Genomic DNA, 16,439 nt, shown 5'->3' with positions numbered 1-16,439 from the left:
ATTTAATTGAACTTGGAAAAGTTTCTAAAGCAACTTCCCCAGGGAACAGTGTTGCTAAGCGCGCGTGAATTGCGTGTTTATGAAAATGTATGTTCTATGATAAGCTATTCAACTCTACTGACTTCTTACCAAGATCTTTTCTTGAGACATACTACCTAGACCGCATGTGACATTTTTTTAATGTTGTGTCGTATCAAAGCTGTCTCCAAGACACTACTAGAATTATGGAATGGTCGTGAACCTGGTTTACATCAATAGATGATTGACTGACTATAACAGTTATAACAATGGATAACGTATTTGTGGTTTGGTAAAATACGTTCTATGAATTCAAGAGTCCAATTCCGAGTTTATAGTGGAGTCACGATGAATTAATAAATTATGAGATAATTTATTGTAATAAATAAACTCGTGTGAATTTATTGTAGCTTGTACTCGTGGATCCATAGTCCCCATGTCGTCTTATCAAATCAAGTTTAATAGTCTCGAACAATTGATTTAATTATCAATTATAAATATCAAATTGTCCAGGTCAATTTAGTGATATTTATATGTAATAAGAATTTGGGAATAAAAGAGAATCTTTGGACAAATTTATTAATATTGATAAATCAATTTTAATATAAATAAATTATATTAAATCAAGCTTCAAATTCTAATTAGCTAATTTGAATATGAATTTGTTTATTTTTTTATTCATTTAAAAAACAAATAAATAAAAAAAATTGAATTTGGACCCAATTGGGATTTAAATTCAAGACAAAGAGAATGAGCCCAAATCCATTTGTTGAAGCCCAAGACTTTGATTTTTTGTTTATTATTTTAATTAATTTAAATTTAAATAAAGCTCATTAAGTAGCCTATAAAAGAAATGTGATGTCTATAAGATTTTCTTAAATGAGTCTAAATTGATTCATTGAGTAAGTAAAAATCTAGACAGTCCAATCCTTTTCTTAACACTCATTCTCTTGAGAACTTGTCCATTCTTTGTTTGACTTAATTTAGAAATAGACTTGGAAAACTTGACATAATCTAAGCGGTTTAGATTCTTGACAATACCTTGCTACTACCAGGAATTAAATGTTAGAGAATTCCGCTAATGTTCATATGTATATCATGCTACTCTAAATTTCTATTATGTTTTTAGAAAAATAATAGGTAACATGCATTTAGATTTAAATTCTAAGATCTTAAATAAGCAACTCTAAACACACTAATTTCAACTAACTTTTAGACAAATAGACACTTCAATAATGCATATCGCTAAATCGAATCGATTGGGACTTGAACAAAATGGTAAAGTAAGATAAATTTTGTCTCTCTTTCTTTTCCCTTACATTTTCTGCAGTAGAGAATACACAAAACAGCAGCAACGCATTTTAACAAGTGGCCTGCCACCTCTGTGACTTTGACCAAAATATACATTTGCTGGCTGGGATTTTAATCAATATTTACACGCATAGGAAGAACATATATCCACTCAGATGTGAAGCTACGCCCTTTTGAGTAGCTCACAATTACAGAAACTTTCCCTAGTTCCGATCGGAATGATACAGTTGAGTCTTCCTCGAAACCGAACTAGTGAGTTTAGCTAGAAAACTTAGCGTTCATTTCTTTTCCTTTTTCTTCTTTTTTTTTATAAAAAAAATATCCTTTTTGGGTTATAGATGTAATACAAGAATAAGGAACAGAGACAATACCACTTGAACAGTGGGGAGAGAACCTGCATCAGCTGCAACAACAATGTGTTAGTGTATTGGATTATGTATGATTAGTCAGATGCATAATGTATCTGACTAATCTGCAAGATAAAGGCCTAACGAAATACTATGTTTCTATGGCTCAAAAAAGTGAATTACTTTTTTTTTTTTATGAATAAAAACAGCAGCAATATAGAAGTGGAACGGGTTTCAAAGACAAACAATTGCATAAACTAAACAAATATCATCAATTGTATTGTCACAGTATAATTTAAACCAAACTTAGATCGTAAGATACTTACATGTAGAAGGGATTGGTGCAATCACCGGGCTTGAGTCAAAATGTTCTTCATCTGGTTTGCTCTTTGATGGGGGCTGAGTATGAGCAAAAACTACACTTGGCAAAGGACTAGAAACAGGTACGGAATTGGATGTGTGTTTTGGGGGGGCTACTTCCTTATGTGGTGAGGCCGCTGGATGATGTGGAGAAACATTTGATTTTGACGGTGCAACTGCAGGAGCCAAGTGAGGCCGCTTTCTCTCTTCCCCTTTTGACCTGTATCTAAATCTGCAACCAGGTGGCTTTGCTTCATGGTTTTTCTCAGGAGAAGAACTTTCTGCTGGGGTAGGTGGACCATATTTAGGTGCAGGCACACCTTTTCGGGTTGCAGGTGAACCTTTCTGGCTGGCACGTTCAGGTGAAATAGCAGGAGCAAGATGTGCATTGTGGTGGTGATGATGGTGGTGGTGGTGGTGGTGGTTGTGGGAATGAGAAAGGGGAGCAGGAGAAGGTGAAGACGCAGAGGCACTGCTATCACCACCATGAAGATATTGTTGCGTGGTAGAAGAAAGACGAACTTGCTTGACCTTTCCAAATACAGAGTTGTTTAGACCAAGGTTTTTTGAGTGAGAACCTGTGATGGTTTGAGCCAGTTGCTTCATCCTCTGATTTGTATTGCCAACAGTCAGTAAAACAGACGACTGAACAATAGTAGGTGCAGATATGGTTGAACCTTTTGAGTTTGATAAGTTAACATAGAGGTTCTGCACAACAGAAGAAAAATCACTCAGGATCTGCCAATTTCATTCAGGACAGCTAGATCCTAAGACTTAGCAAAGTCTATGAATCAGAACCAAACTGCCACAAAGGTGCACATACATATATGAATCGACTATAGCAGGGAAAGACAGGGAAGGTTGCCTAACCTCATAAGGTGCTAGATGTAGCCCCAACTTCAGTTGGCTTGTCAAATCCTTAAAATTTGCTTGTATTTGATGGATAGAGAAGTTTAAAGTAAAATTAAAATAGAATTGCACTTTCTGCAAAAGAAAAGCATTCTGTTGGGGAATTATTGTAATTCCTCCTGGAAATTTTAGGACATCAAAAGACTTGGGTTCCCCAAACAGAGAAGGGGTTAGGTGGAATAATGGCAAGCGCGTAAAAAAAATTACAAAAGACCCCCTGATCAAACTTTCAGCAGGTTCAGACAATTTTGAATCTTTTGCTTCAGGGTCGACTGCGAATATAAGTCTTGTTTCATTTGATCTTTTCAAGGGTTCTAGAGACAAGACAACCACCTGATTCAAATCATGAGCTAAATTATTATTATTTCTTTAAAAAAAAAAAAAAAGAGGGGGGCGGGGGGGGGGGGGGGGGGGGGGGGGGGGGGGTTTAAAAGGTTAGATACCTTGGTTGAGGCAACACTGCCTAATTCATCAAAAATGTCATCCTCAAGCTTCAAGATGTTGTCTTCAAGCAAAGAAACTGGCTTCAAAAGGTTGAAACTTGCTACTATTCCATGATCTGGATAAACAAACTTTGTTAGTAACATGTGTTAAATCTTCATGATGAAGAAAGAAATATATGAAAAAAATTTCACACATCTTCAAATGGATCTAGCAGCTAGACAAAACTTGCAATTTAGCTAAATATAATGTTATGTTCAGTAGGAAACTAAGCAAACGACTAAAAATTAAACAAAAACATCATATGTTCATTTGCTTCCTTGCAATACACAAGCGTAAATATATAAACAGAAGCACGCATAATCACACAAAGATCATGTTCACCAGCACAAGTCTTCAATGTTTTACATGATTAAGATCGGAGATGTAATCAATGTATTATGTAGACATAGAGACAGTGTATTACTATGAATAAAGATTTAAAACGTAAAGTAAAATATTTTGACAAAAAAACTGCTAAAATCAAATAATCTAATTAAAACCCTCAAAAATCAAATTAACTGGCAACAAAGAAAAACTGAAATCATGTAATTCTATAAAAACCCGTAAGTCATATTAATGTTGCAAATTGCGACATAGATTACTTTTTATTTTATATACAAAATAGGAGCGAATTTGTTATTTCAGATATCATGTTAAAATTCTTTTGGCATTAAAACAACTGGAGTCATAGTAAGTTAACTTATTATAACAGAGTTCTTTATTAATACTAATGTTGTAGGTTTAAAATTTGTTGTAAAAATGTAATTAATTTTTTAATACAAGATAATTTATTACTAAAAGCAAAAAGCATATTGAAAGGGAGGGTTTTGTATCTTCCTATCAAATTTCCCAATAAATTTATAACGCAGTACAAAAAATATGAAGAACATTGATACAAGATTTTTGTGTTTAGTACAAGGTTATTTGGTAGCACATTTCATCAAATTTCAAATGTTGCAAGTATTATTTAAAGGAGATTTTTCTGTAATTATTTTATTTGAGGAATTGTTTGACTAATTAATATATATTTAGGGGATTTAATGCTAAAAAAACTAACATGAGATATGAAATCAAAGTTCATCCATATTTTGCATAAAAAATATATATACATAATGTTGCAATATTAATATGACTTCAAGGATTTTAATAGAGTTATTTGAATTCATTTTTTTCCTTTTTTGCGTACTAATCTGACTTCTAAAGATTTTACTTGAATTATTGGACTTCAAGTGATTTTTTGTCAAAACATTTTACTTCAAAGAATTTTAATGATAAAAAGTCATAATAAAAAAAAGTGCATTGCTATTACGGATTAGCAGATTATCCGCACGCACTGCAGTTAAGTGGAATAAATTTTCAATACCGAAATATCCGCAGTTTACCACATATATATAATATTTTCTTATTATATTATTAATAATATAAAAAAATAAGTAAATAAACTAAAAATTATTTTTTAGCACAGACTATACTGTAAAATTAAACCCTAATTACCTATCTTCCTTCTCTTTTCAAACCCAGCCCAAATTAAAATAAGTCCAACATACAATTGCCCTAACCCTATATTTTTTCTATCTCTCTCTCACACTCCCTTTTGGTTTTTACAGGTTAGGGATTCGATGGTGGTGGAGGCCACAACTCGGGGTCTTTTTCTCGGCACACAGTGGACGACGGCTCGGGGTCGAGGTCACGGTAACTTTCACTCACACTCTCATGGTCTTTTTTTTCTGCATAACTATAATATTGTTTGCGTGTATAATTTATATATGAACTGTGTCATGGGTATCAAAGAAACTTTGAATCTACTCAATCCTTTAGTTGTTGGAAAAATACATTTATGAATTAATTGTTTATTTATGTGGTGACGGAGTACTGGTAATACATATCCAGTGTAGTAGTGGTCAATAGTGGGTTGGTTAGTGATCCTATTTTCCAATTGTATCCATTGGTTAATAGCTCTATATAAAGAGTTTGGGTCTGTACGTTGGGTTGTGTAGCAGAAGCAATAAAGTACTTCCTACTTTTATCAATTGTTGTCTTACTTCTCTTGTTATATATAACTAAATATAAGTAACAGTAGGTCAGAAAGAGTCTTATAACAGGGTCAGAGCTTGTTGAGAAAGAGTCAAAACGAGAGAGGTTCAATGAGTTAAAAACAAAAGAGTGAAAGTGAGATAGAGAGTGGTACAGCAATAGCTACATTTCTATTTCACTTATTTTTTATTTTTGCAGCAGTAGTCAACAATGGCCACCAACAACTTTGTTCAACCGACTATTCCCTGCTTTGGTGGTCACTATGATCATTGGAGCATGTTAATGGAGAATTTTCTAAGATCAAAAGGAGTATTGGCAAGTCGTCCCCAAAGGAATTACAGAACCAGCAACTAGCACAGCAGTGACAGATGGACAAAGAACGGAACTAGAAGCACGGCGGTTGAAAGATCTCAAGGCAAAGAATTATCTCTTCCAATCTATTGACAGCTCAATCTTGGAAACCAATTTTTGCAAGGACACTTCAAAGCACATTTGGGAATCCATGAAAAAGTACCAAGGTTCAACAAAAGCAAAGAGGCAACAGCTTCAAGCACTTCATACGGAGTTCGAAACACTTCCGATTATCTCTCGAGCAATGACAACCGTGAATAAGATGCAAATCCATGGTGATAAGATGGAGGACATCACTGTAGTTGAGAAAATTCTTTGAACCATGACTCCAAAATTTAATTATATTGTTTGTTCTATAGAAGAAGATATTGATGAACTTTCAGTTGACGAATTACAAAGTTCTTTGTTAGTTCATGAGCACAAACTTAATCAGCAGTAGAAAGAGGAGCAAGCCCTTGATAGCCTTCATAGACAATCACTCGAAACCAATAGGAGATAGAGGACAAGGTGGAGGCAGAGGCAGAATTGGCAATGATCGTGGAACTCAGCAGCAATTCCACCACCAAGACAATCGTGGAACGCAACAACAATTCCAACACCAAGGCAATTACTCTCATGGAAGAGGACGAGGCCACCACTCATATAGACCAAAGTCAGCAGACAAGTCTAATGTGGAATGCTACAGATGTCATAGGTCCAGACATTCTAATTTGAATAAACAAAGTGGAGAAAGAACTTAAAGTGCAGAAAGAGAAGAAAAGGTGTCTTTGTTAATGGTGTGTCATGTCAAAGAAGAAACTCGACAAAAACATGTGGTATTGGCTACAGCAACCACGTGTGTGGAGATAAGAAAGCATTTTCTGAGATGGATGAATCATTTCACACCACCATCATGTTTGGCGACAACTCCACAATTTCTGTCATGAGAAAAGGACGGGCAACTGTCCAAACCAAAGAAAATTATGCCCGTACTATTTCTAATGTTTTTTATGTTCCACATTTGAAAACCAATTTGCTTAAAGTGGGTCAACTACAAGAAAAGGGGTACAAAATTTCTATCAAAGATGGTGTATGTCGAATCGAAGATGCAAAGTTGGGCTTAATTGCTCAAGTCAACATGACGGCGAATCGAATGTTCCTGCTTTATCTCCACAATACCACTCATTCATGCTTATCGACAAAGTTAAAGGATGTTTCAAGGCTATGGCATTTTCGCTATGGTCACCTGAATTTCGGTGGATTAAAGACTCTACAACAGAAAAATATGGTGACTGGTCTTCCTTCAACCAAAACTCCTTCTGAAGTATGTGAAGAATGTGTTGTTAGCAAACAACATCATAATTCATTCCCGCATGGAAAATCAAGGAGAGCAAACAGACCATTAGAATTGATTCACTCAGACTTGTGAGGGCCAATAAATCCATCTTCCAATGGAGGTAAAAGATACATAATTACCTTCATTGATGATTTTAGTCAAAAGACATGGGTTTATTTTTTGCAGGAAAAATCTGAAGCTTTTGCAGCCTTTAAAAGCTTTAAAGTGCTCGTTGAGAATGAAGTTGGCAGCCAATCAAAGTTCTTCGCACAGATCATGGTGGAGAATACATCTCACATGAAGTTGCAAATTTTTGTGAGACTCATGGAATTAGGAGGCAACTTATAGCAGCATACACACCTCAACAAAATGGAGTTTACGAGAGGAAAAATCACAACATATAATTATATGTGCGAAGTTTTTTGTTAAGAAGCGGAATTCCAAAAAGCTTTTGGCCTGAAATAGTCAATTGGAGTATTCATATTTTGAACAGAAGTCCCACTTTTGTTGTTCAAAATATGACACCAGAAGAAGCCTAGAGTGGATGAAGACCAGCGGTAGATCATTTCAGAATTTTTGAGCATATTGCTTATGCCCACATTCCAGATGAGAAGAGGAAGAAGTTGGATGACAAAGGAGAAAAATGCATTTTTCTTGGTGTTTGTGATCAATCAAAAGCTTATAAACTATACAATCCTATCACCAAGACAATCATTATAAGTCGTGATGTTATTTTTGATGAAGAAAGAACCTGGGCATGGAATGAGAACAAAATTCAGCACAAATTCCAGCAGATTTGAGGGTGCTTTGCTGAAGAGAAAAAGCAGCAGCAGCCGCCTATGGAGACAATCTAAGAACCAACAACAATCACTCAAAGTCTACCTACAAATGAAGTATCTTCTGAACAAAAGCCACAACAACAAAGGAAAAGGCTTGCATGGATGATGGATTATGAGGTATCTGATTCTGATGATCTGAAGAAGACCCACTAACCCATTTTGCTTTATTTCATATTGTGACCCATTGCAGCTAAAGAATCAAAGTGGAGAAAGGCAATGTATGCTGAAACTGCAGTCATTGAAAGAAACAATGCTTGGGAGTTGATGGAGCTTCCAAAAGGGCAAAAGACTATTGGTGTGAAGTGGGCGTACAAGACAAAGCTCAAAGAAAATGGTGAAGTTGACAAGTAGAAGGCGTGCTTAGCAGCTAAAGGCTATAAGCAAGAGTTTGGTGTGGACTATAAAGAAGTTTTTGCTCAAGTAGCGAGGCATGATACAATTAGAATGGTAATAGCGTGTGCTGCACAAAACTCATGGCCTATCTTCCAGTTGGATGTAATATCAACATTCTTACATGGAGAGTTGGAAGAACAGGTATTTATTGAACAACCTCCTAGTTATGTTAAGATTGGAAATGAGCATAAAGTGTATAAATGTCCACGGGCTTGATATAATCGTATTGAAGGTTAGTTTTTGAGGGAAGGTTTTCACAAATGTCCATATGAGCATACACTTTTTATTAAATTTAGAGATGGAGGTAAAATGCTCATTGTTTGCTTACATGTGGATGATATGATATATATTGGAAATGATAGTGCAATGTTTGAAAAACTTAAGCAATCCATGATGCTTGAATTTTAAATTATTGATCATGGACAAATGCACTATTTTTTTGGCATAGAAGTGGTGCAAAGTGATGATGGTATTTTTGTGTCTCAAAAGAAATATGTCCAAGAAATTTTAGACAGGTACCAAATGAAGAATTGCAATTCAGTGGGCACACCAACTGAAGTTGGTTTAAAGCTAATCAAAGATCCTGAATGAAGGAAGGTTGACAGTACTCTATATAAGCAAATGGTTGGAAACTTGACGTATTTGACAGCCACAAGGCCAGATATAATGCATGTTGTAAGTCTCATTAGCAGGTACATAGAATGTCCAAGGGAGATGCATCTTCTTGCTGCAAAGAGAATTTTTCGGCACTTGCAAGGTACAACTAACTTTGGCATTACTGATAGTAATTATGTCGGAGATTTGGATGGTAGAAGAAGCAAATCTAGATATGTTTTTATGATGGACTCAGAAGCTGTTTCATGGTCTTCAACGAAGCAAACAATTGTCACTTTATCAACAAGTGAAGCAAAGTTTGTAGCTACAACAACTTGTGTTGCTCAAGCTATTTGGTTGAGGAAAATTCTTTAAGACATTCATTGCAAGCAAGAGAGGGCTACTACAATTTATTGTGACAACAATTCAGCGATAAAGCTCTCCAAAAATCTTGTTCTGCATGGAAGTAAGCACATAGATGTGAAGTTTCATTTCTTAAGGGATCTCACAAAGAAAGGGGTCATTGTTCTCATTCATTGCAAAAGTGAAGAACAAGTTGCTAATATATTTACAAAGCCTCTCAAATTGCCTACCTTACAGAATCTAAGAAACCTGCTTGGTGTATGTGCTTTGGAAGGGCAAGTTTGAAATATGGTATTAAACTGAGTGTTTGTAAACACGTTAGTTTAAGAGAGGGAATGTCGGAAAAATACATTCATGAATTAATTTTTTATTTGTGGTTGACCGAGTTTTTAGATAAAGTAATATGTTGAATGTAGTAGTGGTAATACATGTCCTATTCAATATGAGGTAGTGTAGTAGTGGTCAGTAGTGTAGTAGTGGTCAATAGTGGGTTGGTTAGTGATCCTATTTACTAGTTGTATCCGTTGGTTAATAGCTCTATATAAAGAGATTTGGTCTGAATAATAGAAAAGGCAAGTCGTCCACCAAAATTTTCACTCAAAAAAAAGCTTTTTGCCGACATTTATAAAGGTAATTAGTGGAAATAGACCATTTTAGAATTTATTTTGCACTTTGGCCTTGTTTTGATAATTCTTTACAAAATGGTGTCTTGAGTGTCTAAAAACACCAACAAGGGTATCAAATGTCATTTTGCAAAATATTATCAAATCTAGACCAAAGTGCAAAATGACATAAATAATTTAAATAAAAAAAATCATTTTGCCAAGGCACGCAATTTATAATTTAAGGATAATATTGGAATTTGCTCGAGTTGGGCACAATGGTGGTGGAACCCGATCATTCCGTCTTCATTATGAATTTCGACTAAGATTCAATTATTACTTGATCATTTCTTAAACGTTTTTCACATGCCCTCGAGGTTGCTTCCCTCGCATGCTCGAGAGCACCCATTTGTCTCAAGGAGGGGGTTAGGCCAATTAGTGTTCGGCCATACTGCTACACCCACATACAAAATGATGAAATAGAGAAACTGGTCGTTGAAAATGATGAATTATTCAACCTAGTATGAGTCCCTTGTTGAGCCATGTTTTGTTGGTTAAAAAGAAAAACCACAGTTGGTGCTTTTGTGTTGATTAGCGTGCACTGAATCGTGAAACCTTATTTTGGTCATTGACGAGTGTTGGATGAACTTCATGGTGCCACTGTGTTCTCTACATTGGACCTCAAATTCGTTAACCATCATACTCCTGTTGCAGGTAGTTACGTTGCCAAGACTGCCTTCCATACTCACAAGAGCCATTATGAGGTTTTGGTTATGCCCTTTGACCTCACTAATGCCCCCATCATCTTTTCAAGCAATGAGGAATTAAGTTTTCTTAAGATTATTTACGCAAGTTCATCTTGGTTTTCTTTGACAACATTCAGGTCTATAGTCATTCCTTGGAGCACCACGCTCGTCATTTGGCCAAGGTTCTTTCACAATTTCAGCAACACCAGTTGTATGCTAACCACAAGAAATGCTTATTCGCCCAACCACAGTTAGAGTATTTAGGCCATATCATGTTCGTAGATGGTGTAACAACTAAGCTTGTGATGGATGCTCTCTTGGCCGATTCCAAAGACGATTCGTGACTTGAGGGATTTTTGGACTAAACAGGGTACTGTCATAAGTTTGTGGTGGGGCAAGGCCATATAGCTCGGCCGCTTACGAATTAAATCAAAAGGACTCCTTCAGATGAATGAATGAGGCAAAATAGGCATCTCAACAACTTAAGCTCGCCATGAGTTTGGTTCCTATGTTGGCGCTGCCTGATTTTTCCGGACTCATTGTATTGGAAGTAGATGTCTTGAGGTCGAGTTTGCGGGTTGTATTGATGCACCAACGACCTATCAATTTTTTATAGCCTTGTGTTGTCACCTTGAGCTCACACTAAGTTGTGAGAGTTGATGGCTATTGTTTTGGCCATTCAAAAGTGGCAAACTTACCCGCTTGGCTAAAAGTTTTTGTTGGAATAGCAGCTAGTCGCACATGAACATCAATGATGGCAGACAAAATTGTTGAGCCATGATTTCAATATTCAATACCGACTTGGGCTTGAGAATAAGGTTGTGAATGCCTCTCACAAATGCAATAAGAACCCTCTCTTGCAACTATCTCTATTCCACACATCATTCACATTCTTGATTTACAAAACAAGTTGCTAGCAACTGTTATCAAGTATTTGACACAAGGGACCGAGCACTTGGGTTTATCTCTAGTCCAAGGCTATTTAAAATTCAAAGGGCGGCTAGTTATTCCTTCCAAGTCCCCCAATATTCTTCTATTGTCACACAAGTATCATGGCAGCCATATTGGGGTCATTCAGGGGTGTATAAGACATTTCAACTTGTAGTCGCTAATTTGTTTTGGGAGGATGCATTGAGATGTATAGCAACTTGTGGAGCAATGTTCAATTCGTTAGCAACACAAATATTTGGCCCAATCACCATCGAGTTTATAGCAATTATTGCCCATTCCTAATCAAATTAGGGATGATGTTTCTATGGACTACATCAAGGGGTCACCCTTCCTGAATGGGTTGATACCATTCTGGTTATGGTTGATCACCCAAGCAAATATGGACATTTTATTCTCCTTTGCCTTCCTTCATCCGTTGTTTCAATTGTCCTTTTAGTTTGAGAAGTCGTCTAGCTCCATGGTATTCCCTGCTCCACTGGTTTCAGATCACGATAAAGTTTTCCTTAGCCTTTTTTGTAAAGAATCATCCACAATCAAATGGGCAAATGAAGGTCGTCAATCGCTATCTTGAAACATATATTCATTGTGCTGTGAGCTCCAAACCCCAACAATGGAGTTGTTCGCTGCCTTGGGCCATGTTTTGGTACAACACCTCTTACCACACATCCACTGGCATAACTCCAATTCCTAGCTATTTATGGTAGGGAACCTCCTCCTTTGATTCATTTTGAATTTGGTACTACAATGTCTGCTGTGAAGCAGCAACTAACTGCCCGTGAAGTGTGGGAGTTCCTCAAACTTAATTTCCAACATGCACCACGAACAATGAAAGCCCAAGTTGATTGCAAACATCAACATGTGGAGTATTCCTCGGTAGACTAGGTGTACATTAAGTTATGGTCGAACCATCAACATTCCTTCGCCAAGTGTCACAATAAAAAACTGGCCCCTCAGGATCTCAATTCATTCTCAGTGGTTGATGCAAGTGGTTGCTTGCATCAGAACAATAGCCTACAAGATATTGGTCCCTCTAAAGTTCATTATTCATCCAGTCTACAACCTTTCCTTGTTGCGAGGTGCAGCACATGCCAATCAACAAAGGCAACAAGCTCTTTCCTTACATCTCAGCCGACTTGGAATGGAAATTGGAGCCTAAGCGACTGCTGGATGTTTGCCCCAACACTCACAAGACTACTCGTCAAGCTCTCATCCAGTGGAAGGGTCTCCCAGCCTTTTAGGCAACTTTGGAGGATTTTCCCATCAGTTTCTCGACCCCAACTTGAGAACAAGGTGAGTTTTTGGGCAAGGGGCATTGATAAACCTCCCCTCACTTTTGCATATGCCTAAAAATACCCCAAGGAGCGCAAGGAAAGATTAACTCTTGTTGGTGCCAACACAATAGGGAATTAGTTAGCATTTGGATTGTTGAGAGCGCTTTGATGGGTTGTTATGTGAGGACAAATGTAACCTTTAGCTTTTAGATTGAGGTGAAAATAAAAAGGAGTGAGGGTAGCATTCATGCTTTTTGGTGCAAGACTTTGGGTGGCTTTTGGGAAATATTAGGCTCTCGAAAACGTGGGTTCCATACAAACCACAGTTTCCATTTCCATTTCCATTTTTGTTGTATTTCCATGTTATTGCAAGTGTTAAAGCAGGCAAATCCTACCATAATCCTTCTCCTTTCTCATTATCTCCTTTCGATAAAAAGACCAGTTATAGAATCATATCACTGCATACCCAACCGATAGATGAAGAACCAAGAGGGATAGAGAGAGAATAATTTCAATAATCTTGTGACTTCATGAATGTCTAATGCTGATCATAATATTCATAATAGAGAATCCAAACCCAACAGGGAAAAGGAGAAGCTAAGTATCTCTAAAATAAACACCAATTATCAATATAAATAGCATATAACACTCAATCAACAAATTCTCACTTTATCCTAAAAATTACAAAATTAAACCTCAATAAAATACATTCCTAGTAGCGCATAATGGTACTTGCAAACATATCGATATTCCTAATAATGGAGATGAAGTTGATAAACAACTATATGTATCATTATAGACCTTTACCAATCTAAGCATTCTTCAACAATATGACATTAACATCTCGTATCTTCAACTTTTTAATATTTTTATATGAAATAAAAATGTTATTATCCTCAGAATTATTACAAAACTACATAACCAATGACGAAAAAAAACTAGCAAAGAAATAATACTAAGAAAAAAAACTGATTTGGCATAAAGCCTTCCAACTAATAAGTATGAACAATAAAAGAGAGAGAGAGAGAGAGAGAATCTTTAAACTCTTGAGCCACCAAAGCAAAGAGAGAAGCTAGAATTTCACCATCTCATACACATCAAATCACTTTTCTTTTCTTAAATAATTCTGTCATTTCTCCAACCAAATTTAACCCACAATATTTCCTATAACAAACGCCATTCCACATAACCACATCCATTTGTTGTTTTGGCCAAAGCCAATTGATATTTCAATCAATACAAATTCACAATCCTTCGGTAATACCCACTCAAATTCAGTTCCAATTACTCTTTCAAATTTTTTAGTTTATTTGTATTTTTATTTTTAAGATTACCAAAACAGCTTCACCTGTTAATGTAACCTTTTTTATTTTTCACTTCTTTCAGCCTGATAAAAGGATTGTGATCATTCATCCAATAATAAAAGAAGTCAAAAGGTATAGCAGTAATTTTATTCCCATGACAAAAGAAATGTAACATACTCATCCCCATTTGCTACCATGAACCTACTAAAAAACTAACTTGATTTCAGGTTCCACAATCAAAATTAATATTTTTACATGAAAAATCAAAAACAAGTTCAGAATGCATATCATCTGGAACATCTTAAATAATGAAGCAAACTTATCCTCATTGCTTATAGAGTCTCATGTTTGGAAAGTAGACGCCAGATTAGGTTCACAGTAAGGACCCATAATATTTGGGGACAATATTAGTTGCAATGAGCTGAGTTTTCTTTAAAATTTGATCAGCAACCATTTTTCTTCTAGACGGACACTTTTCTTTTATTGTTCTATTTTACTTCTCTAATTTTCTGTTTAGATTGTAGATGTGCATATTAATCCAGGTATAAATTTGATGACCAATCTACAAACAAATTAAAACAAGTGTATATCAACAAAGAAAAGTAAACGAAAAATAAAAGAATCAGGCTTTGAAAACACACTAGTTTTTAACCATTTAAAACGATTTGTAAATAACCTCAGGTTCTTACCCCTAGAATTAAGGGTGGATTTACTTTAAATAGAATGAGAAAATAGAAGGAAGAAGCTATAAATAAAAATGATACCCCAAAATCTTCCTCGTTAGTCTCTGCTATTCTCAAGTCAGTTGCCAAATGGTACCAAAGCACCATGTTTCCATTACTATGGCAAATTCAATTAAGTTAAGTTCATTTCAATAAATTATAATATCAAAAGACCCAAATTTCAAATTCCATAATCTTCCCTTACCCCCAATTTTCTCATCAACCAACCATCAAATTCCCACCAAATCCAACAGTTTTTAACCACTAAAAAAAACCCCTCTCAGATTCCAAACAAAACTACGTAAATCTAAAAATTATACACATCACACTACTTTTTCCTAACCTGCATTTGTTCAACTACCAAACCAATATTCACAACAACACAAACAATAAACACCCGTTACTTTTTATTAACACCTCAAAAACCAAAAAATAATAATAATAAATAGAGAAAAATAAAAAATTTAAATCAAATCAAAATTCCCAAATCAAGCATCTAGATCCAGGCAATGTCAAACCATAAATTCAAATCGAAGTAGCTACAGAATAATAATAACCGAATTAAGAAAAATAAATAAATAAAAATTGAGAGTCAAGCCGACCTTTGAACTTGGAATCGAGATCCAGATCTGCCTGATCCGCGAACTGAAGAAAGGGAGGCAACCAGAAAATGGCGGAGAGAAAAACAGCAATGGAGAGCACGAGAACGAAGACGCATTTCAAGCCAATGAGCCCCCGAATCCGAGCGCACCGACACCCAAATTGGGTCTGAGAATTGGGGTTACCGTCGGCTTGGGCGCCCGTATTCGACGCCGGAATTTGCTCCTCCTCAGCTTTCCCCATTTAGGGACCAATGTAGGTTGTGGCGTGAACTGGGTCAGCTTCCATTACCCGAATCCTCAACTGGGTCTTGTCCCATTTACAGTCACACAAACTCACCAAAAAAAACACAAAAGAGAACAAAATTATGGCCAAAAAACTATAGAGAGAAATAGAACTATAATATTTTATTTGAGTTCAGAAATAATAATAATAATAATAATTTAGGGTTTGAGATGAGAAAGATGAAGAAAAAGAGGAGTTAATATACAGTGACTTGACCTGCAAGTGCCAACTACAGTGTTTTTAGTTAAGAGAAAGAGCTGGTTTATCTGCTTTGAAAATTAAATTTAATTAAAAAAAAAAAGATGAAAAGGAAAGTAGTGGGTGGAAGCTCATAAGGGACAAAGGATTTGTATTTTTATTTTTTTACTATTAAATATAACAACGCACTTCTTGGGCTTTATATGCACTGTGGAATTTTAATATATTAATTAAAGAAAGAATAAAAGAAAGTGAAAGAAGATTTTGGCAGACTTCGGAAGAAATGTATGGGATTGGGAATGGTTGTTTTGACTTCGATACTCTAGATTTCTTTGGGAAGTTATTAATTATATAAAGAGAGAAATTTACTTAAATAATGTTATATAATGTAGAGCGTAGATGACGAGTTTGTGAAAATAACATCCATCAAATATTAATAAATA

At 35.7% G+C, this 16,439-nt stretch overlaps 1 protein-coding gene across 1 annotated transcript; it reads right to left on the bottom strand.

The window, feature by feature from the left end:
* Positions 1-1,297: 1,297 nt before the first annotated feature.
* LOC133823259 (uncharacterized) lies at positions 1,298-16,122 on the bottom strand. The gene is made up of 5 exons (XM_062255925.1): positions 15,516-16,122; positions 3,389-3,504; positions 2,907-3,278; positions 2,003-2,744; positions 1,298-1,732 (listed from the first exon to the last, which is right to left on the bottom strand). Exons 1-5 carry the CDS (start codon positions 15,754-15,756, stop codon positions 1,662-1,664), a joined length of 1,542 nt encoding a protein of 513 aa, XP_062111909.1. The 5' UTR covers positions 15,757-16,122; the 3' UTR covers positions 1,298-1,661.
* Between the last annotated feature and the right edge of the window lie 317 nt (positions 16,123-16,439).

Source organism: Humulus lupulus, chromosome 3, assembly GCF_963169125.1.
Source record: "Humulus lupulus chromosome 3, drHumLupu1.1, whole genome shotgun sequence".
NCBI classification, from domain to species: domain Eukaryota; kingdom Viridiplantae; phylum Streptophyta; class Magnoliopsida; order Rosales; family Cannabaceae; genus Humulus; species Humulus lupulus.
This window is presented reverse-complemented; position numbering and strand designations above follow the sequence as displayed.

What these genes read in the sequence shown, in the direction of transcription:
- LOC133823259 (XM_062255925.1), bottom strand. Translation starts at nt 15,756, where the DNA reads ATGGGGAAAGCTGAGGAGGAGCAAATTCCGGCGTCGAATACGGGCGCC. An exon ending in TACATCTAGCACCTTATGAG is followed by an intron (nt 2,745 to 2,906) that starts GTTAGGCAACCT and finishes TCTGTTGTGCAG; the next exon opens with AACCTCTATGTTAACTTATC. An exon ending in TGCACCAATCCCTTCTACAT is followed by an intron (nt 1,733 to 2,002) that starts GTAAGTATCTTA and finishes TTGTTGTTGCAG; the next exon opens with CTGATGCAGGTTCTCTCCCC.